The sequence below is a fragment of the Sinocyclocheilus rhinocerous genome, unplaced genomic scaffold, assembly GCF_001515625.1.
Source record: "Sinocyclocheilus rhinocerous isolate Xijiao unplaced genomic scaffold, SAMN03320098_v1.1 scaffold23, whole genome shotgun sequence".
NCBI classification, from domain to species: domain Eukaryota; kingdom Metazoa; phylum Chordata; class Actinopteri; order Cypriniformes; family Cyprinidae; genus Sinocyclocheilus; species Sinocyclocheilus rhinocerous.
Genome location: NW_015644367.1, coordinates 896,683 through 924,479, shown reverse-complemented (window position 1 = coordinate 924,479; position 27,797 = coordinate 896,683). Strand labels below are relative to the sequence as shown.

The window sequence follows — 27,797 nt, the reverse complement described above, 5'->3', positions numbered from 1 at the left end:
CCTTGGGGGGGGGGAGACATGTAAACTCTTGTCAGGTGAATCTGAAAACTGTTTTTAAGCATCATGAGCATTGTTTCTAAGACAGTTTGTCAAGTTAAAAATTGTCCGACTTAAAATGTGTCATTTTGTTCCAATGCTTTGTATATCTTATGCAAACTTTTAAGAACGAGTCTGATTCAGGTCAGATGAATCTGAAACCAGTCTAATTATGCAGTGCTTCTTTTAGACCATCTAGTTGAGTTTTGCGGTTCCCCGTTACATTGTCAAGTGTTGACAGCTCGATAACCATTGTTATTCTGGCCTGGTATAGATTAAAGGGATAGTTCACACAAAAATATAAATTGTCATCATTTACTCACCCCCCACTTGTTCCAAACCTGTATGAGTTTCTTTCGTCTGTTGAACACAAAAGAAGATATTTTGAAGAATGTTGGTAATCAAACAGTTGACGGTAGCCATTGACTTTCATAGTATTTTTTTTTTTCCATACTGTTTAAGTCAGTGGCTACCGTCAATTGGTAAATACAGATTCATTTACCAGGTGCATGAAATGTTGAATAATTCTGATTCTTTGTAACTCCCATTGCATATTTAAGTGTAGTTTGAATCTAGAAACACTGAAGGCTTTCAGGAAGCTTGTCCTAGAAAACAAACACACTCCTATTTATAATCAGGCCCTCTTCAGATGAGGGGTGGTGAGAGGGCTGTGAGCCAACCTGTCTGAAACTGTAACAAGCTCACATTACTTTCAGGTGACCACTACTGCTGTGTTCTGCTGTATTCTCCTAAGGCCAGAGATTTCATTAGAGAGCATGTTTGTTACCATTCATTTTGGTTGCAGATAAGCAGATGTCGGTGTGCGAAGTATCCCGATGGCTCTTGTGTTTGGCCACATGTAAGTCACACAGCTAAGGGAAGTCTGACAAGCAGCCTGGTTTCCGTTTCGGCGTGAATGAAAGTGCAGTTTGTGAATCCGCTCAGTAGAGATAAAGCAGGCAGGGAAAGCATGAGAGGGTTGCTTTATTTATCCAGTGACACTCATGTGACCTGGTCAGATATAGACAAACAAACAAGACTGAGAGACTCTGGACACACAGTAAAAGATCTATTGCATTAAACCTAGTTAGATTTTAGCCATGAATGGTTACACTGTAACCTTTTTGCCCTATATTTAGTTCAGCCTTTGCTCAGGCCTCAGTGGTGTCCTGTGACACTTTGATAGCGGGATGAAAATGGCAGGAAACACAAAGCTATCAGAAGTCATAATCAACCTGCAACACCCAGTCATTTGAAGATGCTTCAAAAGTCTGGGATTATAGGGAGCGAGTTCTGTGGTGCTTTCAGATGTTAGTTGTGAATCTTCCTGAGAATCCAACACAGTAATACTATAATATTTTCTGGAAAATAAGTTGCGTGTGACTAAGTTGGGTCAAAATTACATTGGTTAGAGAGAGAGAGAGAGAGAAAAAAAAACAGATAATTGGGTGAATGTCACATTTTTTATTACATTAAGAATTAATGTAAAATATGGATAGCCAAAATGAAACCTTTACGAACATTATAAGCATTTAGTTTAATTCACCTTATTCCACAACAAGTCCTTTAATGGGATTTAGAACAGAATAGGAATGAAAAATATAAGTATAAAACAAACTTCTCAGCTTAACAGACAAAATTATGACATTCATTATAAACGGTATGTCGAAACAAATGTATTTAAGGGGATCTAAATCCATTATTTACATTTTATGAATCTGCTAAATACAGATTTATTTAGCAGCGCAAATTGTTGAATTCATGTGATTCTTTGCAACTCTTGTTGCACATTGAATGTGTAGATTGAATCTAGAATTACTGGAGGTTAAAACAAATTAACCTAATAAGCCTTTTTTTTTTTACTTCCTAAGGTCTCGTCCCCTGTTTTTCCCCCTTGTCTTCCTGCTTGCTTTATTAACCCCATGGAAGACAGAAGTGGGAAAGGTCAACATGATGTGTTGACCTCTCCTCTCTTTCCCTTTTCTCCAACAGTTTACTGTGAGCTTTGATTTATAATAGACTTGGACCGAGGGGAAGGGGGGCTCGGGGCGGTTGAGGGTCATCTTGTTTAGTTTTCGCCTGCCTGTTTTTTGGGACCTCAGGAGGAGGGGGGGTTAAGTTCACAGGGCACTAACACTGAGACCAGGGTCATAAACTAATGAAGGATTCTAATTTGGAGAATGTGGCCAAATAGAGGGGCTAATCAGTGTTTCCGTTGTCTTATTAAAGCCAGGACTCAGTGGGGGGATTTAGCCCATGGGAGGGCAGTCCTAGCTGAGAAGGGCCCTCAGGGATGTGGACCCCAACTACCACAGGGATTAGACCCTGTGATGGGAACCACCGTTACCCCTCCACCCGCATGCTGCTTATATTTCCTATACAAAGGTGTGTCTCAGAGTCTTTCCTGAAGACAAAACTTAGTTGCACATACATGCATTTAGACTGTAATGTTTGTCTCAAATGCCTTTCTTGTTTAGAAATGTAGCTGAATATGCCTGATAAGGTAATTTTGAAAATCTTTAAAAATAATTTTGAAAAGATCTACCATTTGGGTGAGGAGTTAAAGGACATGACCCGTCATAAGAGTGTGAGGGGACCCGGTGGTGATGGTAAAAGCGTGGTGTTAAGTGATTTAATGAGCACTGTTTGGTTTTCACAAATTACTCTACCACTAGATCAGTGTGGCCTCAAGATGCGTAAACTAAAAATGGCCCCCTTGTTTCCTTCCTGCTGTCTGCTTCCACCATGGGATTTTCTTGGGTTCGGGAAAGAGGTGAGCATGATTGGACAAACTAGAAAAACACAAGGACTCATGATGGCAGGGCTTCCCTTGAATGTATATCATTAGGACTCTCATTACTCGTGGTTGGCAGCTGTAACGTGCACAATCGCATGTAATCGCAGATCAACTTGGAGATGCATGATAAGCTATATCAATCATATTGGTTACAGAATATTAAAGGGTTACAAAATATTAAAGGGGACATATCATGAAAATCTGACTTTTCCAGGTTTTAAGTTAACCAACTAACATTATACATACCCTTTTGGTTTACCTACCCAATATTTAAAAAATGTACAAATGCAATAAAAGTATCGGTATCGGTACTCGGTATCGGCAAGTACCAAAAATAAAAGTATCGGTATCGGGCGAGTACTGGAAAAAGTGGTATCGGTGCATCCCTAATTTATTGATTTATTTACTGTGTATTGCTGCTGCGACACAGATCTAAAATAAACATGCAATTTATTTCCCAGCTGTTTACCTTCATAGACATAACCGACTGTTTTTGTAGCTCGTGTGTTTTTAACGTAAACTTGTGTGTGAATGAGAACTTAGTTTAGTACTCGCATGCTGTGACAGCCGCTTTCTGTCCGTGTGCACTCAGAAAACCGTATATCAGAAGTTTAAACTAATATGGTTTAAAACGCATGAGTTCAGCGCGATAAACACAATAATCGGAACCAAAACAGATGTTTTTTAGCAGGTATGAGCTGTAATGGCGCAGCTCTATTCTGAAAAAGGGGGCGGGGAGCAGCAGCTCATTTGCATTTAAAGAGAAAGGCACGAAAAACTGCGTGTTTCTGCTTCCACTCAAAATGGGCATTTTCAAAATGATATCATAAATGATCTGTGGGGTATTTTGAGCTGAAACTTCACAGACACATTCTGAGGACACCAGCGACTTATATTACATATTGTAAAAAGGGGCATAATATGTCTCCTTTAAATGAAACCCTAAAACACATTTTCTGAGATGGTATACAGGTTTCACATTGCTGTAAACAATGAGTACGTTTTCATGGACAACAATACTCCGATTTTAATACGATTAAGACAATACTCGGATTAAGAATCTACCATGTAAACAGAGATTTTTGATTACCTTAATCCGGCTAAAGTCATAATCGATGAATACGATTAAGACAATACTCTGATTAAGAATCTACCATGTAAACAGAGATTTTTGATTACCTTAATCCGGCTAAAGTCATAATCGATGAATTATATTATAAGTAAACAGAAATCGAATTAAGACATGTGGAGTATTCCTATTTTAGTCGCATTACTGAAGTGCAGAATAGACATGTAAACACCTTCATCACATTATTACCGTCATGTAGGACATTTTGCCGCATTTTGCGACAGGATACACACACGGCAGTGGTCAACCGTTTGACGGCAAATAAAAGAGCTTCAAAACCGCCATCGTCTGTATGCACGTATAAATAATTAACTGCACTTGAAGCTTTCATAAAATTAAAAATGAAAGGCCCAAAACTGTACATGGCATCATCACAAAGACGAACTATATGTTTATACGTATTCCGGAGGGGACGTCGGAAGGTGTCACGTGGGGACGTAATGTCGTGTGCCATTAATCGAACTATGTACTATAACATGTAAAACGGGAACATGAAAGGAATATTCTAAAAGCAACTCATGTAAACACCATAATCATAATATTGGCTTATTTAGAATAAGGTAAATAATTAGATTACTGATGTCCATGTAAACATAGTCACTGATAATACTCATTGATTTATTAAGAGGAAACTGGTTATTTTTGCCAGCTTAATATTTTAATAACACTGATTTAATATTGGTTATCCGATGGAAACAAACAGGAAAGTCTTTTTTTTATGTTAGTTTTACTCTTTTGAAGCTTTTGTGCATAAGTCTTTTATTATTATATTATAAATAAATTAATAACTTTGATCTGAAATAATTAACTGCACTTGAAGCTTTCAGTAAATTAAAAATGAAACACCCAAAACTGTACATGGCATCATCACAAAGACGAACTATATGTTTATACGTATTCCGGAGGGGACGTCGGAAGGTGTCACGTGGGGACGTAATGTCGTGTGCCATTAATCGAACTATGTACTATAACATGTAAAACGGGAACATGAAAGGAATATTCTAAAAGCAACTCATGTAAACACCATAATCATAATATTGGCTTATTTAGAATAAGGTAAATAATTAGATTACTGATGTCCATGTAAACATAGTCACTGATAATACTCATTGATTTATTAAGAGGAAACTGGTTATTTTTGCCAGCTTAATATTTTAATAACACTGATTTAATATTGGTTATCCGATGGAAACAAACAGGAAAGTCTTTTTTTTTAATGTTAGTTTTACTCTTTTGAAGCTTTTGTGCATAAGTCTTTTATTATTATATTATGAATAAATTAATAACTTTGATCTGTGTCCATGTTATAAATCATTTCTAAACGAATGAGATGAAGTACTGTATACACCCAAATTTAAGTTTATATAAGATATAAAATATAGAATTAATACATACTGTACATGTTGCTCATTGCTGAAAACAATATTAGTACTCATGAAGTTTATTATTAAGGGGACATTTTTAAAAGTTACTTTTGCCAGTTTAATATTTGAATAGTACTGGTTTAATATTGATGCTCCTCTGGAAGCAAACAGGAAAGTTTTTTTTTTTTTTTTCCTCTGAAGAAATCGTGTATTAGGAGCAAGGCTTTTGTAGTAGTATTTTTTTTTTTTTTTTTCCTCTGAAGAAATCGTGTATTAGGAGCGAGGCTTTTGTAGTAGTATTGTAGTGCAATGGTGCTGCTTCTGGAAGCGTTACATGTCCAGACACACACTGCTAGCTTAGACAGTCTTTGTTATTGAGTGCTGCAGTCTTCTGGGGTGACCTGTTTTCTTTTGGATTTTCCTCACACACTCAAACTCCATTTTTCCTGTGGCCAGTTGGGAAAATATTTGCTTTTCTGCCTTTTTCCCCTTTCTGAAAGGAGGCATAGGCTAAATTCAAATTTGTCTCAATTTCGAAATGGTTCATCTGGGTTTTACGGACAAAATATAGACGTGACAGGATTGTGAGGAGTTTTGTGATCATGTGATTTTAACTTCCATCTTCCGCCACTCCTGTCTGTGTTTAAATACGCTCATCGGGAGGCTCAGTGTGAATCACGCTGTGTTGAATTGCACCCTCGTATGTGTGAGTTTGGAGCAGGCGTGTTGTGTACTGCTTTTGGCCGTCTCTTTGATTTCTAACGGTTTAGCCATCTGGGTCAGGCCTCTCTTCCCAGCTCCATTTGTAGCACATTTGTGTGGAGGACTGGTGAAGGGAGTGAAAGTTTGCTATTGCAAATGTGATCAACATCACAGGGAGAGGCTGTCCTCCCCTCAAACCCAGACCACAATCATACTTTTGTTTCATGCATGATCAAGGCCTTTTTATAAGCCTATCTCCTAGAGTTGGGCGGTGTTATGCTGGTGAATACTGTGTGATGGTTGAAATGTGTGAATCGGTTGAGATTTTGTTAAATCGTTAATAAAGCAGTAGATATCAGTGGAAAGGACTGCTTAATGTTATTTTCGAGTGTGAGCCACAAAGAAAACTATAACTATTAACTACCAACGTAAATATATAGCTTTAGTAACTTTATTGTAAAGTATTTTTCTTTGCATTTATTAAAAATATCAAAACTGCTAAAGTTTTGGGGGTTTAAAATAAAGAAATTAATACTATTATTTAGCAAGGAGGATGCATTAAATTGACAGTAAATACATTTCTTAATATTACAGAAGATTTGTTTCAAATAAATTCTGTGCCTTTAAACTTTCTATTGATCAAAGAATCCTGATTTTTTTTTTTTTATCATGGTTTCCACAAAGCTATTAAACAGCACAACTGTTTTCAACATTTACAAGAAATGTTTCTTGAGCACCAAATTAGCATATTAGAATGATTTCTGAAGGATCATGTGACTCTGAAGACTGGAGTAATGGCGCTCTGAAAATTCTGCTAATTTATTTTAATTGCAATAATATTTCACAATATTACTGTTTTTACTATATTTTTTGTTTAAATAAAATTACACTAAAAAATTTTTTTTTTTAATCAGACCCCAACATTTTGATGGTAGAGCATATTATTATTGTTGTTGTGATTAATCTTGCATAATATAGTTGTTTATATAATATACAGTATTTTGGTCCTACATCCCTTATTTATTTTTAAACTCACGTTTGAGCTTAAATTGACTTCTGAACTCGTTGTACTTTACGACGTGAGCAGCAGACCCATTTAGACCCATTTCCTGGTTTAAGTCATTTGTTAGATTACAGTGGCCTCGTTTTTGTAATGTTTAGTTTCCCAGGTCAGGGTGGATTTGTTTCTCAGCTCATCTAGTGTGAAGCATTTACTTTGAGCAAATGTGTGTTTGTCAAGCATGTGCCTTATTGACCACACACAAACAAGCCCCTTTCCTGTTGAAGTGTCATCTGTGAGTGTGTGTGTGTGCATATAGAAAGCAGAGTTAGCCAGACCAGTGTTTACCCAGTCCTGATGTAGCACCTTTGCCCCAGACATAAATGCTCCTAACTGTCACTGCAGAACAAACTGCCTCAAGAAAAACCCCTGCCTATGTATTTAGACCAGCATCCCGTTCAAAATGCTCTTTAAATTGACCAAATAGTGAAGTGAGTGTGTTGAGTGTGTTGAATGTGTCACATTCAGATTTGTTGTTTTTTTGTTGCACCGCGCCGCTCACGTCCGTAGACACGGTGTAACATTGATTTTGCTTTGTTTCACAGAACTAATCGTTGCCTGGGTTGCGTACGTATATGTGGGGCGGAGCTATCAAAATAGGGGCAAGACCCTTTTGGGGTAGGGGCGTGTTTGTTTTGGTGATTTCAAATATCAACATTGGCTACCAGAAATCCCTTACTCTGCCTTTAAGACCCACCTTAAATGTGAAGAATCACATTTTCATTTAAAAAAATAAAAAGATCAATGATTTAAATGTTAAAATAAAGCTTGCCTACCACTTCTGAGAACGTCGTAACCTTTACCAAAGTTTCTCTATGGTATCTCTCTCTCTTTCTCTCGCTGGACCCTGTGATATGAGCCCTCCTTCAAAGAGGAACTTAAATCCGGCCAGAGGTCAGCAGGTCGCTCAATAATCTCTCCTGATGATGTCCTGCTGACGGAAGCTCAGTCACTCATCCACCCGTCCTGATGCACGCTCGCTCGCTCGGCCGTGAGGGAGAAATGCAGAGCTGACTGAGGTCTGATGTCCTCTTTCTGTCCTGACTAGCAGCATTCAGTCATTCATAATGGCTGCCTCTCTTTGGCCTCATTAGACGCAGTGTGTGTTATGCTAAGCTAATATACAGAGTCCTTGTGTACACCGTTGTAGTGTAGAAGTCATTATTTTAACAGTGTTTACTAGTAATAGACAGATGCACTACCGTTCAAAAGTTTGGGCTCAGTAAGATTTATCCTTAAATTCTTAAAAAAAAAATTTACAGTAAAAACAGCAAAATTGTGAAATATTATTACAATTTAAAATAACTGTTTTCTATTTTAATGTATTATAAAATGTAATTTAATTTATTCCTGTGATGGCAAAGCTGAATTTTCAGCAGCCATTACGCCGAACACTTCAGAAAAACATTCCATATCACACAGTCACATGATCCTTCAGAAAGCATGCTAATGTGCATTTCTTGTTATTATCAATGTTGAAAACAGCTGTGCTGCTTAATATTTTATTTTTGAGGAAACTGTGATATGTCCACCCCCCCCCACCCCCAAAAACAGCAGCTATCAAACCTCAAACTTTTGAATGTTTTCATATATGTATTATATTTTAACTATAAGTAATAAATTATTTTTTTTTATTATGTATCAAAACTACTCTCAAAAAAATAAATATTCACTCTTTATTAAAAAATATTCACTGACCACTAGCTTAAAAGAATATTCATGTTAAATACAACAAAATCTTTACCAGCAGCATCTGTGCTTTCGATTACTACTTATTACTACTGCAAATGGTCTCCGTTCGTCCCTCAACTTGAAAAAAAAAAACGAACAAAAATTTGCATTAATGCATCTACAATAGAAGAATGTTTATAATTTTGAAAGTATAACCATTATACATGTTGCCATGAGACTAGAGTGATGGATAAGTTGCACATCTGGTAATAATGCAATTATTGTAAATACTTTTCCATTAGGAACTTTGGAACCAGTTGAAATTATTTTCAATGGTAAACAGATGCTGTTTATGGAGCTTAAGTTGTGTTTTGTCTGAAATACGCTTTTACCACAAATTCTCAGGTGAAAGTAAGTATAATGCTAAATTTGGATTGAAAATGGAGAATAGGGAATGCTGTCTTGGCACTTTTTTCTATTTTGAATACCGCTCATCCAGTATATGCTCCATATTTTGAGGTCAAATATTTGTTATTTCTTAGGCAAAGTGGAAAACATGCAGTTGAGTGTTGAGTGCAACTGTGAGAAGCATTCATCACTGCACCTCAAGCTCTGCTGTGTTCTAAATAACTACAGCACAATAAACAGGGCCCTGATAATTGGGCCATCAATCATGTCGAGTGCTTGGGTGGGTCTAGGCCCAGTGCCGTGAGCTCGCTAACCACCCCTCTCCACCTACCACCACCTCCTCCTCCTCCTCAAGCGCTCTCTGGTTTCATGAGCAGTGATAACAGCTGGAGAGGAAATCAGGAAGTGAGCTTCTATAGAGCTCTGTGTCCTTTAGTGTCATGGAGTGATTCCTGTGTGGTCATGGCTCAATGTGATTTGAGTGCCAGAATCCCCACCTCCGCTCTCCCTGTCTATTGGCTATAAAGCAAAAGCCTGCTACCAGGGTTGTAGACCTTTCTTTGTCTGTTTGTCATTCTCCCAGTCTGTCTTTTCAGTGCTTAGTCTGGGATGGGGAGTAGAGCTCCAGAAAAAGGTTGCAGTCATCTGGCTGATGATGTTTGAAGCTCTGGAGGGTGTTTGTGGGGGTCTCTTGAGCGGACGTCTATCCGGTCTACGCTTTTGTCTCCATCTCTGGCCCTATAATCTTCAATAATGCCTCTCAGCTGGTGGCCCCCAGCAATCTGTAATGGCCCTGAGCGGTGATGATGTTTTTCTGGTGGGAGTGTGGGATACCGTTGCCATAGGTGTTAGTTTGTTGGTGTGAATGTGCAGTCAGCCTCATTAAACTGCACTGATGAGTGAACTTAACTAATCACTTATTGTTACTGCAAAAAAAAAAAAAACTTGTAAAAGAAACAAAAATGATTTATTGGTGTGTTTTGCAAGGAAAAATGTGATCTTTATACTTTTTAATATATTTTAAAATATTTTTTATAATTTTATATTTAATTCAATGTGTTACTTTCCATTTCTTTGTAATTATTTGTGACATTTTTAGCAATTTCTGAGTGAAAATTGTTTTTACAACCTTTTTTTCAGCGTATTAGCTGTAATGTATTGGCACAACATATTATGATAATGACTATCTCTAATGCTTCTATTCATCAAATACAGGTTGGCATCATGAATAAATCACGGGCAAAGTACTAAATGCATATGGATTTCACCATTATTGTTACTCTTGGCTGCTTTTTGACTGTCCTCCCATTTTTCTGGTACTTTCCCGCTGAGTAAAGGGAAGCCAGTCTGCCTCATTTGTGAAGTGTGTTTGTGTGCGCTGGAAGAGCAGAGAGAACATTGCATGAGCAGACGCTCAAGAGTGACGCAATGGTAGGGCTCTGACCCAGACTGGATTGTGTGCTTTTGACTACAAAAGCACATTTGCTCTGTTCCAAAAGCTAGTGAACTGCCTGTATAGACAGCAGCCTCACAGACATAAAATCTGTTCCAGAAACTAGGCAACATAATTATGCTACCTTCAAAGAGATCCTTCACAAAGACGGCAATCCCATAATGCATTGCCATGAGGTCATTCTTTAAAACTGAATTAAAAATAATTAGTTTTAATTACACTACCATTTAAAAGTGTCAGAAGATTTTTTTTTAAAGAAATTAATACTTTTATTCAGCATGCATGCATTAAATTGATTATTTTTTCTTATTAATTTTGCGTCATCAGCTTAGCAGCTCTGCCATCATTTGTGATTCTTCCATACAGAGCTATTTGTGTGTTTTGTAGAGTTGCTCACTATATAGTGCACTCCAAATCATTCTTTTATGATGTTTAGGATGCTGCCTATGTAGGCAGTAGGAAGCGAGTCGTCTTACTAGATTTTGGAACAAAGCTAATCTTTTAGCTTGAATTCAGTGTCTGGAGTTTGTTTGCAGATTTTTGCCTTCAAACCACTGCCAGAAAACAGCACGTTGTAAGTAAGCTGTCATTTGTGTTGGTTACGGTCAATAGTTCTCGTTCTGGATCATTGTGACACTGAATTAAACAAGCGTCAGTGTTTTGTGAGTGAGTGTTGAAAACAGTTGTGCTGCTTAATATTTTATTTTTGTGGAAACTGTGATATGCCAACCCCCCCCCCTCCAATATGGACACACTTTTTACTTGGGATAAAGTTTGATTTAAAACGGAATTAAGTTTTCATATATGTATTATATTTTATTATATATATTATCAACAGGTAACTATAAGTAATCAATTATATATTTTTTTTTATTATGTATCGACCCTACTCTCAAAAAAATGTATATTCACTCACTGACCACTAGCTTAAAAGAATATTCATGTTGTTCAGTGTTTTGCATGGAAAAGGCACCGTGTGGGCAGAGCGCTCAGGCTAATAAAGCCCACCTGTGTGAGTGCGCCTGCGTCTGCCCTCGCCGAGCAGATCTTAATACTCGACATCCTGTGCTCCAATTAATATGAACTCACACCGACTCTCCCTCCCTCGCTCCACCCGTGTCTCTGTCATAGTTTCCAGCCGCAATAGGAGGGGGAGGATCGGGGTGACATAAAGTGTAACAGGACCACAGCCATCCACTCAGCCAATGGAGTTCTGAAGGATTGCTTCCGTGCTCGTTTTTTCCTCCTTCTTTTCCTCCTCTGTGGCCTTTTCTTTGTGTTTGACGGTCATTTGGCCCTCCCTCGTGAAGAGGCCCCCTGTTCGTCTGCTGTGGCCTGGGTTGTTTTCCTGGAGTGTGTGTGGGTTGGGGGTAGGGTGGCTTACTGGTAGGTGGGTGGGAGAGGGGCAGTTTTTGGCAGATCCTTTGATCAGTAAAGCATAAACAAGAGGGAGCTTAGAGAAGAGGGGGTGGTGAAGTGCTGAGTCAGTCTCTTTCTTTCTCTCTCTCCTCTTTTTGTTATTCTTGCTCCCTCCCTCACTCTCTCATAAGGCAGTGATGGTGGAATAGTGACTAATTGGTGGCAAAGAGAAAGTGACGGCAAGAAAAAATGTTTATGATGGGAAAGGGTCTTGCCAATTCGGTATTGCAAACAAAACCTGTCAGAAAGCTGCAGAATTCATTTATCCACAAGGTCAAACATCCTCCCGGGCTTTTTGTTTTTTTTTTGTCCTGTGGTTTCTCTTCCAGTAGACTAGTGGTCAGCTGTATATCTCAACTCAACTCAACCTTTATTTATAAAGCACTATCAAAACCATAAAAATGGACCAAAGTGCTGTACATAAATAGTAGAAATCAAAGAACATAAAATATTAATAACAACATCTATCAAGATATATAACAACATATCTATCAAGACTAGTGGCCAAACAACATGGGTTTTTCAATAGTTGATGTCAATATCAAGAGTTCAGGATGGCTGATGGTCCATATAATGCTAGTACCAGGGGTGTAGATTACGCGGGGGACGTGTCAGCAATCTTCCCTTTTTATCTATTGACAAGGCTGTCAGTAGATTTAGAAACTGGCACAAGGAGACGGTGACATTTATTAGCCAATCAAACATGTTTATCAGTCAATCCCAATAATCTCGAAATAGATTTATTGGTCTATCACTAGTCAAGATGCCCAAGCATAAGTTCAGTGCATGCATATCTTACTTTTGGGCAACAAAAACGGTCTTAAATAGGCAAAGAGAGCAGAGCTGAAGGAAAAGAGAAACAAGTGAATAGCATTTAGGGTTTTGGGTCGTAGCTTGGTCTGAGCTTTTGTCCAGCAGGTGAAAGCTTTGTAAAACTGGCGCCAGATTGTTAAAGAGCCTGACACTTCAGTGTGTTGGAACAGGCAGCGAGAGAAAGAAACCTCCTGGGAGGAGACCCATGACTGACCCTGCCTTTAGTTTCACTTTCGCCAGAAAGGTATGTATGCCTAAGGTTGAAAATAAATGATGTTTATAGTGAATGCCCCTATAAATGGTCTTATTTTTACGATTTTGTTTTAATCCAAATGATGCGTGTGCTAAGTGAGTGAACATCAAAGATCACACAACAGACTCTCTCTCTCTCTCTCTCTCTCTCTCTCCCCCCCCCACTGTTAAGTAACTTGTGCATTGTTTTACTTACTTGTTTTTGACGTATCCGACCGAACTACAAACTTTCCAGTGATGTCTGTGAGAAAGATATATTCACTCGACAAGCTCGCGCATCTGCGCCGCCGCGCGCTCAATCCACTCAGCGTGCTTTGTTTATCAGCTCGCGCACACCAGCTATACAGGCGTTAATACTGAATGTTTAACATTATATCCATTGCATACATATACTTCGTAGTAAACATCCTTAACTCCTTTCTGCTGTCTGTTGTTCTGTTGTTGGTGTTTCTTTGTTTGAATATGGCGCTTATCACATGCTGTGTGGTATCGGCGTTTGGTATTGGGGCATTTGAACGAGTACGAGTACAGGAGACCGGTATCGGTGCGTCCCTAATTCGAACGTTGATATTTGGAGGTAAATAGTTTAGGATTAACTTTGTTTCTTTTGATTGTACGTCTGTTGGGTATTTGTGTTGAGATTGAGGCTTAAAAGCCTTAATTTTCCAGCATAAACTGCTTAACCTTTAAGTGATAAACTGCAGTAAAAAAAGAGAACAACACTGCGTCAAGCAGCACTGCTCTCCCTGCCACCCTGCTGTCTAAGATCTGAATAAACAGAAGGGTGTAAGCCTGGCTTCAGTCTTTCCTTTTGGACTTGTTGTTTCGTTTTCCAGTAAGCGTTATTCATCACTGACCTTACACCGTAATCTGTGACTTCATGTGCAGATGACACCGGTTCAGTCCACTCACTGCACGCAGGCAAATCACATGTAAACGGGGTCGAAGTTTACTCTGCGGCCTACGGTTATCCACACTCCCTCCTCCACAGCAATACATCAGCGGATCTGACACAAGAGTGGGTGGCAATCGTAAAGTTTATGAAATGGACTTTCATAAGAGCCTATTTTTAGCAGCCAAGGCAAACTAAATTAATGGGAGTTTCTTTGCTCCAGGAAAGACCATCATTTACACTTGCTTGCAGGAGGCTTGGGAGATGTTTGGTTCCTGTTCGCTTTTGCTTATGCAAATTAAAGGACTGAGATGCTATCCAAATGGATCTGTGTTCCGGTGTTTACAAAGATCTTGTAAAAGTTCCACTTGCGGGGAGTTTTATCTGAGCACTCAGTTTAAATCAAATAAACTAATGTGGGATATCTAACACTGGTTTATATGGTAGTACACGGCCCTTGAAATGTAGATTTATGCAGCCTAGAACAAGAACGGATGTAATCGCTTATAAAAGTATTATAATATGAATACATACATACATACATATATATTTATGTATGTATGTATTTATTTATATATTCTATGTGTCCTAAATGTAAAATTCACAGTTGTGTTTTGGCCCAATATGTCCAGCCAAAGGAGCAGTAAGGTCACAGCCACAATATTTTTGTTTAATTGTCCTGCTTATGTATGTCTCTGTCTCCTCATAGCCATAATGACCAGACGACCACCTGGCAGGATCCACGTAAGGCCCTCCTTCAGATGAACCAGGCCGCCCCGGCCAGCCCAGTGCCTATGCAGCAGCAGAACATCATGAACCCTGCCTCAGGTCAGCCGCTCCAGACACTCATTTCATATTAAAAACTACACTCCCAGTCCCAGCATTCTTATGGTAATCCTACGGGTGTAGCAGTCTCTGTTTACATCCCACCTAAACCCGCCTCTACCTCAGCAAAAGCAAAAACCTTATCAGGGTAGACGAATGCAAGTGAATGCATGTGAATGGCAGTTGATGATTAGGTAGACATGTCTGGTTGGAGTGACAATAGTGTCCTGGGTGTCCAGACTATGTAAGGTTCAACAGGAACTCAGACAAGACTGGTCCTGTTCAGTGTTTTAAGGTGTTCCCCACAGACTTTAATGTCATTCTTTGCAAAGTTGTTTGGTCCTGGAAACTATAGAGTGCAACAGTTTCTGCCCACTTTTTTCAAGAGGCCTTCGGAAGAATGTTTCCTATTTATTTTTTCAATCGGAATTTTTAAAAAGTCTTGTTAAATAGTTTTAAACCAGCCACGAGGTGAATCACAACATTACAAACTTTGAATCAAAGCAAAAGAGTATTTAAAAATCACTTTGCTTTCCATGATCCTGTGATTGGTGGAGATTTCTTTCCAAAATTATGGGGATTGTATTCATTTAAATTCAATGATTTAAAACAAGTAGTTGAAATAATGCAGACTGAACAGTACTCAACAAAGGTATATACCATCAACCAGTGACGGCTGGTGGAAAATTTTCTAGGTAGGGCGCCACGTCCAACAATTTTAGCATACATCCCGTTAGTAAAGTTCAAGATTAAGTTTGAGGATGATTCTCACAAAAATATATTTTCTGCGAGGATTTTTCAAGTTGAATTAAAACATTCTTTAATTTTCATAATTCACAATTTATGTATATGGAGGAAAAAACATTTATGATAACTGAGGAAAAAACATTTGTTCACATTTGTTTAGAGCATTTTCTATAACTACAATTCAAGCTACAATACCAAACAGGAACACACGGAGATGCCAACAGACCACTATACCAGTCGCCTTAACCTGACTGTATATAAATATATACCGATCCATTCAGAATTGTTAAACGGAGCAAAACATAAATAAAAAAAGAAAAGGAAAATAAAAACATTCTGAATTTGTCGAATGTGGCAATCTGAAGGCAGCTCAACATGAGGAGTGAACAGTTCCTCTGTCAGAGTGAGTGCTGATGCCCATATGTATATTAACACCACTGACCGCAGCAAACTCCTATAAAAACACGCTTCTTCAGCGAGTGTCCATTATAAAACACTTACCAGACATGCGACCATACTGAAATGTGCTCGTGCAAAAAGCAATCCGAGAACGCACATACACGGTTTGTTTATTTGCACACTAATAATAACGGACTCACGTGTGTCTAATAATGTACAACTCCTGCATGTCACTGTAATCGTCTTTACCTCCATTACAATCGTCATCCATCAAGACTTTACTGATAAGATACTGGTTTGCTTTATTCAGGCCATACAGACAAGTCCTGACTTCAGCTTAAAGATAATTAATAATAGAGGTATGTTTGTTCCCACCAATCGTTGCACAAGTTAAGTTTGCTTATGATGACGAAAGCACGTTAGTGCTAGCCCTCCCAGAACTCATATGCTGCCCGGATTCTGAAGTGCGCATTCGATGGACACTTTACTATCCCACGAGGCCACGGGAGAGGATTTATTAATGGCAGTGAAGCGATGCAACTGATGCTGGTAGGTCACGTGACCGTAACAACATGGCGGATGTAGTGCGGCCAAATTTCATTCTTTCTACTCATATTCATACTCTATAGAACGTACTTTTTTAACAGTCATGAAGTAAATTCAAATGTAGTACCTACTCAGACAGTACGCAATTTCGGATGCACCGATAGAGATTGCATTGCAGTGCCTGCAGTTCGAAAAAAAAATCTTTGTGACCCTATCGCCGTAATGAAGAAACCGGCCCTGCGCAACCTCGTACCTTTCACAACCTCGTGAAAATGCGGGATGAAAAAAATGTGTGGATTATGGCCAAAGATTACTAAAATTTGAATTTCAGTTAGTAATGGATAATTTACTGTACACTGACTGTTCTCTCTCAGGTCCTGTTCCTGATGGTTGGGAGCAAGCTATTACCTCAGAAGGAGAGATCTACTATATCAATCACAAGAACAAAACCACCTCTTGGCTGGACCCACGACTTGACCCGCGTTATGGTGAGCTTAAAGTCATAAAAGTTCATCGTAATAAAAATAATATCACAATAAATTAATTTTGATTGAACTTTGGTCTCTTAGCATAACAGTGTTGCCACAATTTATAAAACAATAAATAAATAAGCCACCCGAGTAGTGATGCACTAAAATTTTCATCTGAAACCGCAAATTCAGTTTCATTGATGGAAACCATTAACGCTTCATCGTTGATGCATTTTAAACATCGTGAGTGTGGATAAGCTAACAACAATTAAACATGTCTGCATGGGACGCCCTTCACTATGACCAAAATTGATACTAGAGTAGAAGTATGTAAAAAAACTATTTCAGCTAAAGTATCAAGAGGCGACTCGTTGCTTTAATACGACTGGTTTATCACCTGTGAACAAAATACCCTAAACTGCGTACCGAGTTCAGTCTCCAAATTGAATTACATGAATGTTATTTTTGATTTCGGTTTTTGGCTCAATGAGGACTTTAATTTCAGTGTTTGGTGTTTCTGTAAAAAATGAATTTCGGTGCATCACTTTACCTAAGGCCCATCATTGCAGTGGTCTCTGTTAAGGGGCTGTAAGGCACTCAAAGTCCTAAGAACACAGTTCCACTGTGATAAAATAACTGTAACTGTCTCTTATTGCTTAATCATGATGCTGATTACAAACCGAGTGTAGATGGCTATTCTCTGCGCTATGTGTGTGAGTGAGTGTGTATGTGCTTTTGTGGCACACACTATTCAGAGAGTATTCCTGCTTCCTGTGACTCATACTGAGGTTAGCCAAAACTGCTGCACACTCAGGACTCTATGTGATCCCTGTACTCACGCACACACTCACAATCTAGCTCAAACTGCATCTGATTATGCCGTTCCCTAAACCCCTTGTTCAGATATGCATCCATAATCCATACACAGAGACAATTAAACTTATCTAAGCAAGTGGAATTGTCACGTTAATCTAATCATCTGTTTTTTGCTGTCAAGATAAATGGTTCACCGAAAGGTTGTCAGACTGAGATGGTTGTCCTTTTTTTTTCTACCCCTTTCAGTCCCTCTCTTTAATCTTTTTCTATGAGCACATAAGGCTCACAAAGAGATGAAGGCTTCTACTTATGTCACTTTGAGTTACTCTCGCTTGAGGTGCTTTCCCTTCATCCCAAAGGAGTTTTCCCTAGGGACACTATCTCACTATCTCCTTCATGTATGAACAGGCATGTTTTGCCCCATTTTTGACCAAAATCCTCAGCTACAAAACAGGTTTCCATACACCTAACACACAAGTGGTAAACAGTCTGTGAAGGGCTGGGTCAGGCAGGAGAGCGAGGGAGAGAGAAAGAACGAAAGACAAAAAGGGAGGGGGGTCGGCGCTGGTGGGTGAAGCCCTTTGAAGATTTATAAGTGTTCAGCGGACAAGGCTGGTGGGCCCCTGAATTACAGACGTAATGTGAGGGGGAGAACTGCAAGAGGGGTAGACGCAGTTAACTCATTCCTTGCCGGCAAGTTGAGAAAGTTGGGGCGTTCCAATGCGGTTTTATGTAACTGCTTATGCCGGCATTTTATTATGACCTTTGTGTTTGTGTTTTTATCCCTCAGCTCCTGTCATTGAGGTCGATGAACTGCTGACATTTGGAGGAACTTTTTCTCACCAACTTCAGAAACACTTCTATGAGTTAGAAGAACGTTAACTCCTCCTTGCACCTGTCGAATCCCAAACAAATGATTAAATATGTTGCTAACCTGACATGTTGTCCCGTCTGGGTCTCCGCTCACCCATTGGAGACACATGGGTAATTTGAGCAGGGAGTAGAATAGGATTGTACTCCTTTAACAGAGAACTGAAGTCTGGCCATTCTCTCTTTCTGTCTCGCCCCCCTTCCCACCCCGCGTGAGGCCCAGCGCAGGCAGAACTGTTCTCAGCTGCACATCTAGACGGACTTGAGTCGGTGCCAGGCCTCTTGATGCTGCAGCTCTGCTCTTAATCTGTTCCAGACCTTTTCAGTCAAAGAGACCCAATGTGAGAGAGAAAGAGGAAGGGGGCAGGCGGAGGCAGGGCCACAGAGGGGGAAGGGAAAGGGAAAAGAAAGGGAGGAATAGGAGAAAAAGGAAGAAAGCCCACAGGATAAACTTGTGCCTCTTTCCTAAGAGGTTGTGAACAGGCCGTGAGGTCTGGTCTGAGAGTCCACCACATGACTTTATGATGTATTTCACACTTCATCTGGCCCTTAGACTCAAAAACAATCACACAAACTCCATCTTTTTTTGTTGTGGTGTAGTTTTTGAGCACAAAGGCCAACTGGAACCTTCAGTTATCTGCCGTGTGCTGCAGGCTGCTTGGATTATCATAGTACTTCAGTGCAGGAGTTGGCACCTTGTTGGCAAGTGCAGAGGGAAGTCATGCTCTTGTAAAGCACTCATCTTTTCCAGAGCTTTGAGCTGACACACAAACTCATGAACGATTGCATAAACACTTCACGATTCCCAAGGCACTCGCCTTATTGGGAAACAGGATGATGAATGTGACATCAGTGGTTCACATTCAAAGGTGACAGAGTTTATCAGTGCATTCATAGAGTTTGATTTCTGAAGTAAATGTTAGTGGTGCTTCCCCTTACTGTTCGCACTGCTAAGGTTGAGTTGCTGGGGGTGTTCTGTGTTGCTAGGTGGGTGCTAGCATGTTTTGGGTGGTTGCTTACTAGCACAAGTCGAAATAGGCCACTACCAAGTGCCTAATGCCCCCTTTACACCTGGCATTAACATTCATTCATATCTGGATTTACTTAATTTATAAAAAAAATAATAATAATTCAAATTTTACATGTACACCTTTTGCTGCATTCATACCATGTCGTAATCACGGGACGTTCTACTCAAGCTGTTCACATCCTCAGACTCAGAACTGTGCGCTTCTTGGTAAATACGATTAACAGCTAAATGCATGTGTAATTTGAGTAATCAAAACCACAATTCAAGAAGTAACAGTCGTTATGCAAATGCATTATTAATAAATGTAGTTTTAGCGGGACATTTGTGACCCTGGACCACAAAACCAGTCTTAAGTCGCTGGGGTATATTTGTAGCAATAGCCAAAAATACATTGTATGGGTCAAAATTATTGATTTTTCTTTTATGCCAAAAACCATTAGGATATTAAGTAAAGATCATGTTACATGAAGGTAGTTTGTACATTTCCTACTGTAAATATATTAAAACTTAATTTTTGATTAGTAATATGCATTGCTAAGAACTTCATTTGGACTTTAAAGGCGATTTTCTCAATATTTAGATTTTTTTTTTTGCACCCTCAGATTCCAGATTTTCAAATAGTTGTATCTCGGCCAAATATTGTCCTATCCTAACAAACCATACATCAATGGAAAGCTTATTTATTCAGCTTTGATGATGTATTTAATAGTAAAATTTCGAAAAATTTACCCTTATGACTGGTTTTGTGGTCCAGGGTCCCATTTGATAGTTGTTTGACTCTGTGCTAAATGCAAAACTCTATTGTTTGTCTTTCATTTATTTTTAGATTACTCTTGCATTAAGGAATTAACAATAGCGAATTATAGGATTTATTTACCAGAACTGCTGAAGCCCCTGCCATTTTAAGTGTTTCTGCATGACATTGACGTGATCAGGTGGTGCAAGTTGGACCTCTCAGAAAATTGAGTTCACAAGTTGTAATTATGAGTTCTACAGGGAAGTGAATGGTTTTTACAAAAAGGAAAAATGTAATTATGGTAATTCCGACATGGCATGAACACAGATTTTGTTCAAATGTGTCTCTGTGTGATCAAAGGACTCTTTTTGGAGGAGATTTCAGGTGTAATCTAGTGAAATAATTGGATAAATGATCAGATATTTGTGGTTAAATCAGGTGTGCGCATTGGAAGAACACTGTGTGTATAAAGAAAAAGCCAAGAGCCTACTATAAAGCACTTTAATGACAGTCTGACTCAGTTATTTGCTCAATTATTTGTATTACTTGAGTAGCTTAGTGTGGATAACGGAAACACATTTGCATTTCTCACTGCAGTAATCTCTAATAATAACTGTGAATGTCTCCAAGTCTTAATGTATACATATACCACCTGCTGTTTCCTCTTGTAAGTGATACGGCTTCCATCTTGCTTTCAACTGGTTTCCTACTACATGCTAGTCACAGCTGAATTTCCTCATGCTGGCTTCCGGCAGCTCACAGCTTGCTTTTGTGTGGCCCGCTGAGGTTTTTGTTTGATAGGATATAGAGAGGCTTTTCTTCTGGACACAGATTGACTCTTTCCCTGTCTCCTCTGCTTTATGCGCTTATCTCTTAACTGGAAACGCAACTTGAGCACTACTTTTATACAATAAACCTGTTAAATCGACAGCCAGCAAAGGCTTCAAAGGTCCTGGTGCTGCGTTTCCTGACGTTTCCCAACACCACTTCGGTCTCACCTGCAAAGGAGGACAGGGGAGCTGCTATTGGCTGGCGGCTTTGTGAGATGTCCTGATAAAGACTGTTATTACTGGATGGTCGTGTTCCCGAGCTAGCGTGGAGAAGACGGGCAAACTACGTCAATCTGAGCTTTTATCTCTCTCACTCTCTTTTTATTTGTGTCCCTCTGGCACGTTTCCTCCTCCTCCTGCTGGCTCATAGGAGAACACGTCCGTGGCACGAACCTGCAGTTCTGCTGCACTTATGCAACACTGAGTCATTCCGCCACATGGATAAGACTTGTTTGTGTGTTCTTGTCATCTCCATGCTGTGGTGTGGAGTTTCCCAAGTGAGATACCCACAGAAACTCCACAGCAGTCAAGTACAGACTAGTCAGGGAAATCCAGATCTGAGAATCAAGAGTTTTTTTGTTGTGTTCCCGTTCACAGACGCAACAAATCTGGCTGCAAGATATCAGCCTGTATTAACTGCTCACTCCTGCCCTGAGATCAGCCATTACTCCTCCACCAGAGTCGTCATTCGGCTTCAGTAGACCCCTATCTATGCGAGATAAGAGTCTTTAAAGAGAAACAAGCACACACATATACACACACACTCCCCCAATAGCTCCCATATACATTCCCACACTCTTCCACGCCTCGGCCAGTGTGGGGGAAGGTGGTTGCAGTGTGTGAGGCGTGGTGAGTCTCTGATCTGATTCCCATGGTGAGAGGAGAGCGGAGACTCATTCAGGTCTGAGGTAGTGTAAACACACTCTGATTGAATGGTGATGAGGATAAGCGGGGAAGACGGGGCTCCCTCGCGCATGACAACGCCAGCTCCATCACAGCTTTGTTGTCACTGGTGGCCCCAGTGCATAAGTAAACAGCAATTTTCATTGGTCCAATTACTGTTACACTCCACCTCCTATGGTCCAAAACATTTGTTTCTGTGTTTGCGTCTGTGGCAATACGCATTGCTCCATTCACTTGCATTGATAGGCCTTTTTATACCCTGTATCTTGTACATGGCTAATGCTACTCCCCCCTTTAGTGACAGATTTTATGAATGGTTATTTTTGACTGGAGATTGAATTTTAGGCATTTATTTAATTTTTATATATATATATATATATATGTGTGTGTACTAAATGAATGGACATCAGAAAGTATCTTGTTTCAATTGCGGAAAGACACATCAATACACACCATTTTCAAGTTCAGGTCCACTAATGTAAATCTCTTCTGTGTGGGTTGTTTGTCAGAGAAAATGGCAGATTCAGTGTTATGATTGGTCAGATCGCCTGTGAATCAAACTCCTGGCAAAGGGTCAATTAACAGTGGAAGGCGACGAGCCTTAAACTGTAAGTTGATGAGTTGATTTATTTATCCATGTTTTAATAAGCCTCTGGTCATAGAGCGTTTTAGATGGATGCCAAGACTTTTTAGGTCACGTAGAATCTGCGATCAAGTAAACAATTCTGGTATTTTTGTTATTATATATATATATATATATATATATATATATATATACACACATGCATACAAATCTCTCTCTATACACACACACACACATTCACAGTTATAGGTCTAAATATGGAAATTGTAAATATGTAGATGTAAATCTAAATATGTAGTTATTCATACACACACATACAAATGATATGTAACATTCTGGGTGCTGATTAACATGGCATTTTCGTAGTGCTTATATACACAATATAGTAACACTGTAATGCCATGACAAATATTACGTTTTATTTACATGTGTGGGACTACAATTTCTAGTGTGAGAATATTTGATTTTTAAAAATAATCTATATAAAATAATTAATGTTTACTTTTTATCAGAGCGAATGAAACATCCTAATGTAATTAATATTGTGTCCTCAGCTATGAACCAGCAGCGAATTTCCCAGAGTGCTCCAGTGAAGCAAGGCTCCCAGTTGCCCTCCAGCCCACAGAGCGGAGTGCTGGGTGGAAACAACCAGATCAGGCTGCAGCAGATCCAGATGGAGAAAGAGAGACTGAGGATCAAACAAGAGCTCCTTCGCCAGAGACCGCAGGTCAGACACACACCTGTCAGATCATTCTGTCCTCGCATGCTAGACGGGCACACAGTCTTCTGCTGCAGAAATGGCCCTGATCTGTGCCTCGTGTACTCGCCGTTCCTGTTGCTTATTTTTGTTTGTAATGTACCGTGTCGTTTAACTGTACAGGTTGTTCTGAAAGATTATTGGCACAAGGTCTGGTCCACCTTGCAGCTTATTGATGCATCTGACAAACATGTAAAGCCACTTGTCGCACTTTGTTTCTCAGTACATGATGTGTAGAGTGGGTAAATCTGACGTAGAGATACTTGCTGTGTATGTTTTGTGAGCTATTAAATGAGAGGTTGCAAGATGAGGGGGCAGATGAAGAGGTGGAGGAGGTTTTGTTCAGCTGCCCCTGCTTTGGAATGTAAACACGGTGTTGACTCAGTGCTGCAGACCCCCCTGCTGGAAAACTAAATAAACCGAGATCTTCAGGGATGATATTACCGGCTCTAGCTAGAAGCAGCTCACTTAAAAGACCAATAAAGATAGGCCTTCAAATACACTTTAAGGCATTGATGTGGTGGCTGGAAATCCTGTAATGAATCACTCAATCAAAAAATTGCATTCACATTCTATTTTAATATTATTACATATTTCCTACTAAAAACATATTCATCCACATAAAATGTAGTGCAAGGCTTGGCACCGATCTTAGTGAAATAAAAGTTGGCTAAAAACTAAAAAAAAAACTAATTAAAAATGACAATAAAAATTGCCACAAATTCATTGTCAGAATGCATTGTAATTGTTTACAATTTTATAAACAATATTTTAAATGATTTCAGTTAGCACACTAACTCTGGCAGCTCAAAAATATTAAAACTAATATTAAAAAAAAAAACTAAATACATTTAAAACTCAACTAAAATAAACAAATCAAAATTAACTGTAAAAACTAATAAAAATAAAATACAATTAATAAAAACTACATTTAAAGATGTCAGTCAAAACAGAAGGGCATTTTTTTCTTTTAAATAATGTGATTAAATGAATCATTTGCAACAAGATGACTAAAGTGCTTTAAGAAAGTCAATAGGGTCAGTGTTGATGTCATGTTGACTTGTTGAGGTGACTTTTCTGTGGTGACGGCCTGTTGAGTTGTCCTTTAATCAGCGAAAGTTGTGACCGTATTTAAGTTTCAATTAGTCATAGGAAGTCTGTAATAAAAAAACTAAGATCTGACCCTTCTGCCGTACCCTAAATGATGTGCAATAAACCCACACTTTCGCGTGACTCTCTGCAAACCACCAGTTTGAGCTGAGGCAGTAAAATAATCAAGGATGTTGACAGACAATCTTGCTCAATCCGTTGACAAATGATAACCAGATTTGTAACTTATGACATGTTGGATGGGAAAGGCTTTCATTTTACTCAAGAGGGTGATACAGGAAAATAAGTAAAACTTGCAGGTTAAGTTCGTTGTTTTTGTTTTTTTTCCTTTCCCATACCTCACTCACTGTTTTCACATACGTGTACATAGTTTGAAAGTAAAACCAGTATAGTTTGTTCTGTCCTTTTTTCTTCAGTAGAAAAAAATGTATCCACTCTCATTTCTCTACTGATTCCAAAGAAAATCATTAATTTCGTCTTGCGTTAAGTTTCCGTTCCTGAAAACCAATGAATTTCACACTTTGACACATACTCCTTTTGTTTGTGTGTACAGGAGCTCGCCCTGAGAAACCAGCTGCCGACCAGCATGGAGCAGGATGGCGGCACTCAAAACCCTGTGTCCTCACCCGGCATGGGACAAGACGCCCGTAACATGACCACCAACAGCTCTGACCCGTTCTTGAACAGGTAAGATGAATTAAACTGCAAAAGTGCAGGACTGTTTTTCATACAAGAACATGGTAGTAGTTACCAGTTAAAAGGCACATAAGGGCAATGAACCTTCCCACAAAGAATGTTTGGCTGCATTGTGTGTGTGTGTACTGGTTTATATATCCTGGTGGGGACTTAAACCTGACTACACACAGACTCATGGGGACTCGTGTCACGGTGGGGACCTAAATTGTGGTCCCCACGGGTACAAAAGCTTATAAATCATACAGAATGAAGTTTTTTGAAAATCTAAAAATGCAGAAAGTTTCCTGTGAGGGGTAGGTTTAGGGGTAGGGTTGGTGTAGGGCAATAGAATATACGGTCTGTACAGTATAAAAACCATTACGCCTATGGAGAGTCCCCACAAGGATAGCTGACCAGACGTGTGTGTGTGTGTGTGTGTGTGTGTGTGTGTGTTATAACTTGAATGACACTCATTGGTGACACCTGCTGAAGAAGCTGTTTAAAAGCAAGTCAGGATTAAGCTGCTTTGGCAGAGAATTGCGCCCTCCAGTGGCGGTCAAGCACATAAATCTCTCCCCCTACATGAGAGCAGATGAGGGTTTGATGTGAATAACAAGGCGACCAGTGAGAACATGTGGTCTCGGTCTTAGACAAGGCTGCCCCCCCTCCCACCTCTGCTACGCTCACAAAGAGCTCATTCATCTAGCAACTCTCATGCACTGAAGCCACATTTCATTCTCTTAATTAGAAGAAACTTGCTGTATTTTCCTTCACTGTAGCATGTCCTTTGCCCTCTTTATTTGAGCACTCTGTACTGAACTGCCTGCCTGCTATTTATAGAGAGCTTTTCTCAGACCACCAACAAAACAACACCTTTTACAATGACTCTCAAAGGCAGTTCAAAGCAGGCCACTGCGAGTAGTACAAGCAGAAACACTTCGAGCAATTACTAGCGGAATGAGCAATAATTATTAGCAATTATTCTGGATAAATCTTTAAGAGGTTAGTTAAGAGGCAATGACTACAAAATTAGCGGATTAATTTTTATTTTACTCAAAACAATGTTTTTTTTTAAACTTTGGAGTAACACAAATGGAAATGTACTTTTAACAAATCAAAACATATTTATGTTTTAGCTTATGTACAGTTTCCACTCTTTTAAATCACAGCTCTTCACACTATCATTCTCTTCATAATATTGTGATTCTCTGTGTATTGAAATTCAAGAAACATTTACTTAATAAGAAAAGATGTTATGTTCTTTTTGCTAACTTTTCCCCCCAGTCATCTGTTCTATTCTTAGCTTGTTTTGAGTTTGGATTGTGGTCAAAAATTAATAATCAAGTGTGTGTTCACGTAATGCCACAGTATATTTTGCTTTGTGTAGACATCTTTTGTGTGGTGGTTAAATATTTTTTTCTAATATTATTTATTTATTTGTTTGTTTGTCAAATATGTTAAATAAAAACATGAAAAAGTATATTTATATACACTGAATAAAACTGTTCAAATGTTTGGGGTGTTTTGAGATTTTAAATTCTTTCTTTTATTTATTTGTTTTGTTTTGTTTTTTATACTCACCAGAGTTTCATTTATTTGATCAAAAATACAGTAAAAAAACAGTAATATATACATTTTAAAAAAGAAAGTCTTCTGTTTTAGTATATTTTTAAAGTGTTCAGCAGGCATTACTCCAGTCTTCAGTGTCACATGATCCTTCAGAAATCATTCTAAAATGCTGATTTGGTGCTCAAGAAACATTTCTGATTATTATCTGTTTTGAAAACAGTTGAGCTGCTTATTGCAGATATTTTTTCCCAAGCCAAAAAGAAAGGAAAAAATGAAATTGCATCATATGACCCCTTTAATGGATATAAAGTTCAGCATTCATTTGAATTAAAGGGGTGGTTCACTGTTTTTTTTCTAGGTTTGATTGTGTTTATGGAGTGCAGTCTAACATGTGTCAATGCTTCGTTTTAAAAAAAAAATTTGCATTATTTTTCACATAATTTAGTTATTCCACACAGCTCTGTCCCTTCTGTGAGAAACACCCTGATCATTTCCTTCTTTTATGAAGCCCCTCCCTCAGAAATAGGCGATGGGCTCTGATTGGTTAGCTAGCCCAGTGTGTTATGATTGGCTAAACCGCCTCTAGTGCGTGTCTAAACGTCCTGCCCCTCTCCTCAGCGGCATGTGCTCCGGTTGTATTGTAAACAACAGCATCGTTAATATAATATTGCTTATCAGTTTGAGCCTGATTGAGAAGCAGAGGATATTATTGAAGAGGATCGTGCAGAACCTGTGCAAGCACGGCTTTTAATGGTAGGCCTATGTTTTTTGTTTGTTGTTGTCTCATACTTTTAGATACGCTGTTATTTGTAAATGCTACTGCTTCTGTTAGCTTTTAATATATGGTTTTAAACTGATTAAAGCTGAAATCTGAAAATAAGTGTATAATTGGAACAGTTCATTGTTGGAGCTGAGCTGAATGAGAGAGAGAGAGA

At 38.9% G+C, this 27,797-nt stretch overlaps 1 protein-coding gene across 2 annotated transcripts in view; it reads left to right on the top strand.

The window, feature by feature from the left end:
* The window catches only part of LOC107758259 (transcriptional coactivator YAP1-like), a 37,662-nt gene that overhangs the window by 5,824 nt on the left and 4,041 nt on the right, over positions 1–27,797 (top strand). The window contains exons 3-6 of one of the 2 annotated variants that reach the window (XM_016575965.1): positions 14,706–14,824; positions 16,888–17,001; positions 23,306–23,478; positions 25,172–25,305. In XM_016575965.1, the coding sequence (XP_016431451.1) occupies positions 14,706–14,824; positions 16,888–17,001; positions 23,306–23,478; positions 25,172–25,305 (540 nt within the window). The remainder of the gene's footprint in view (positions 1–14,705; positions 14,825–16,887; positions 17,002–23,305; positions 23,479–25,171; positions 25,306–27,797) is intronic. The other variant, XM_016575966.1, reaches the window with a different exon arrangement.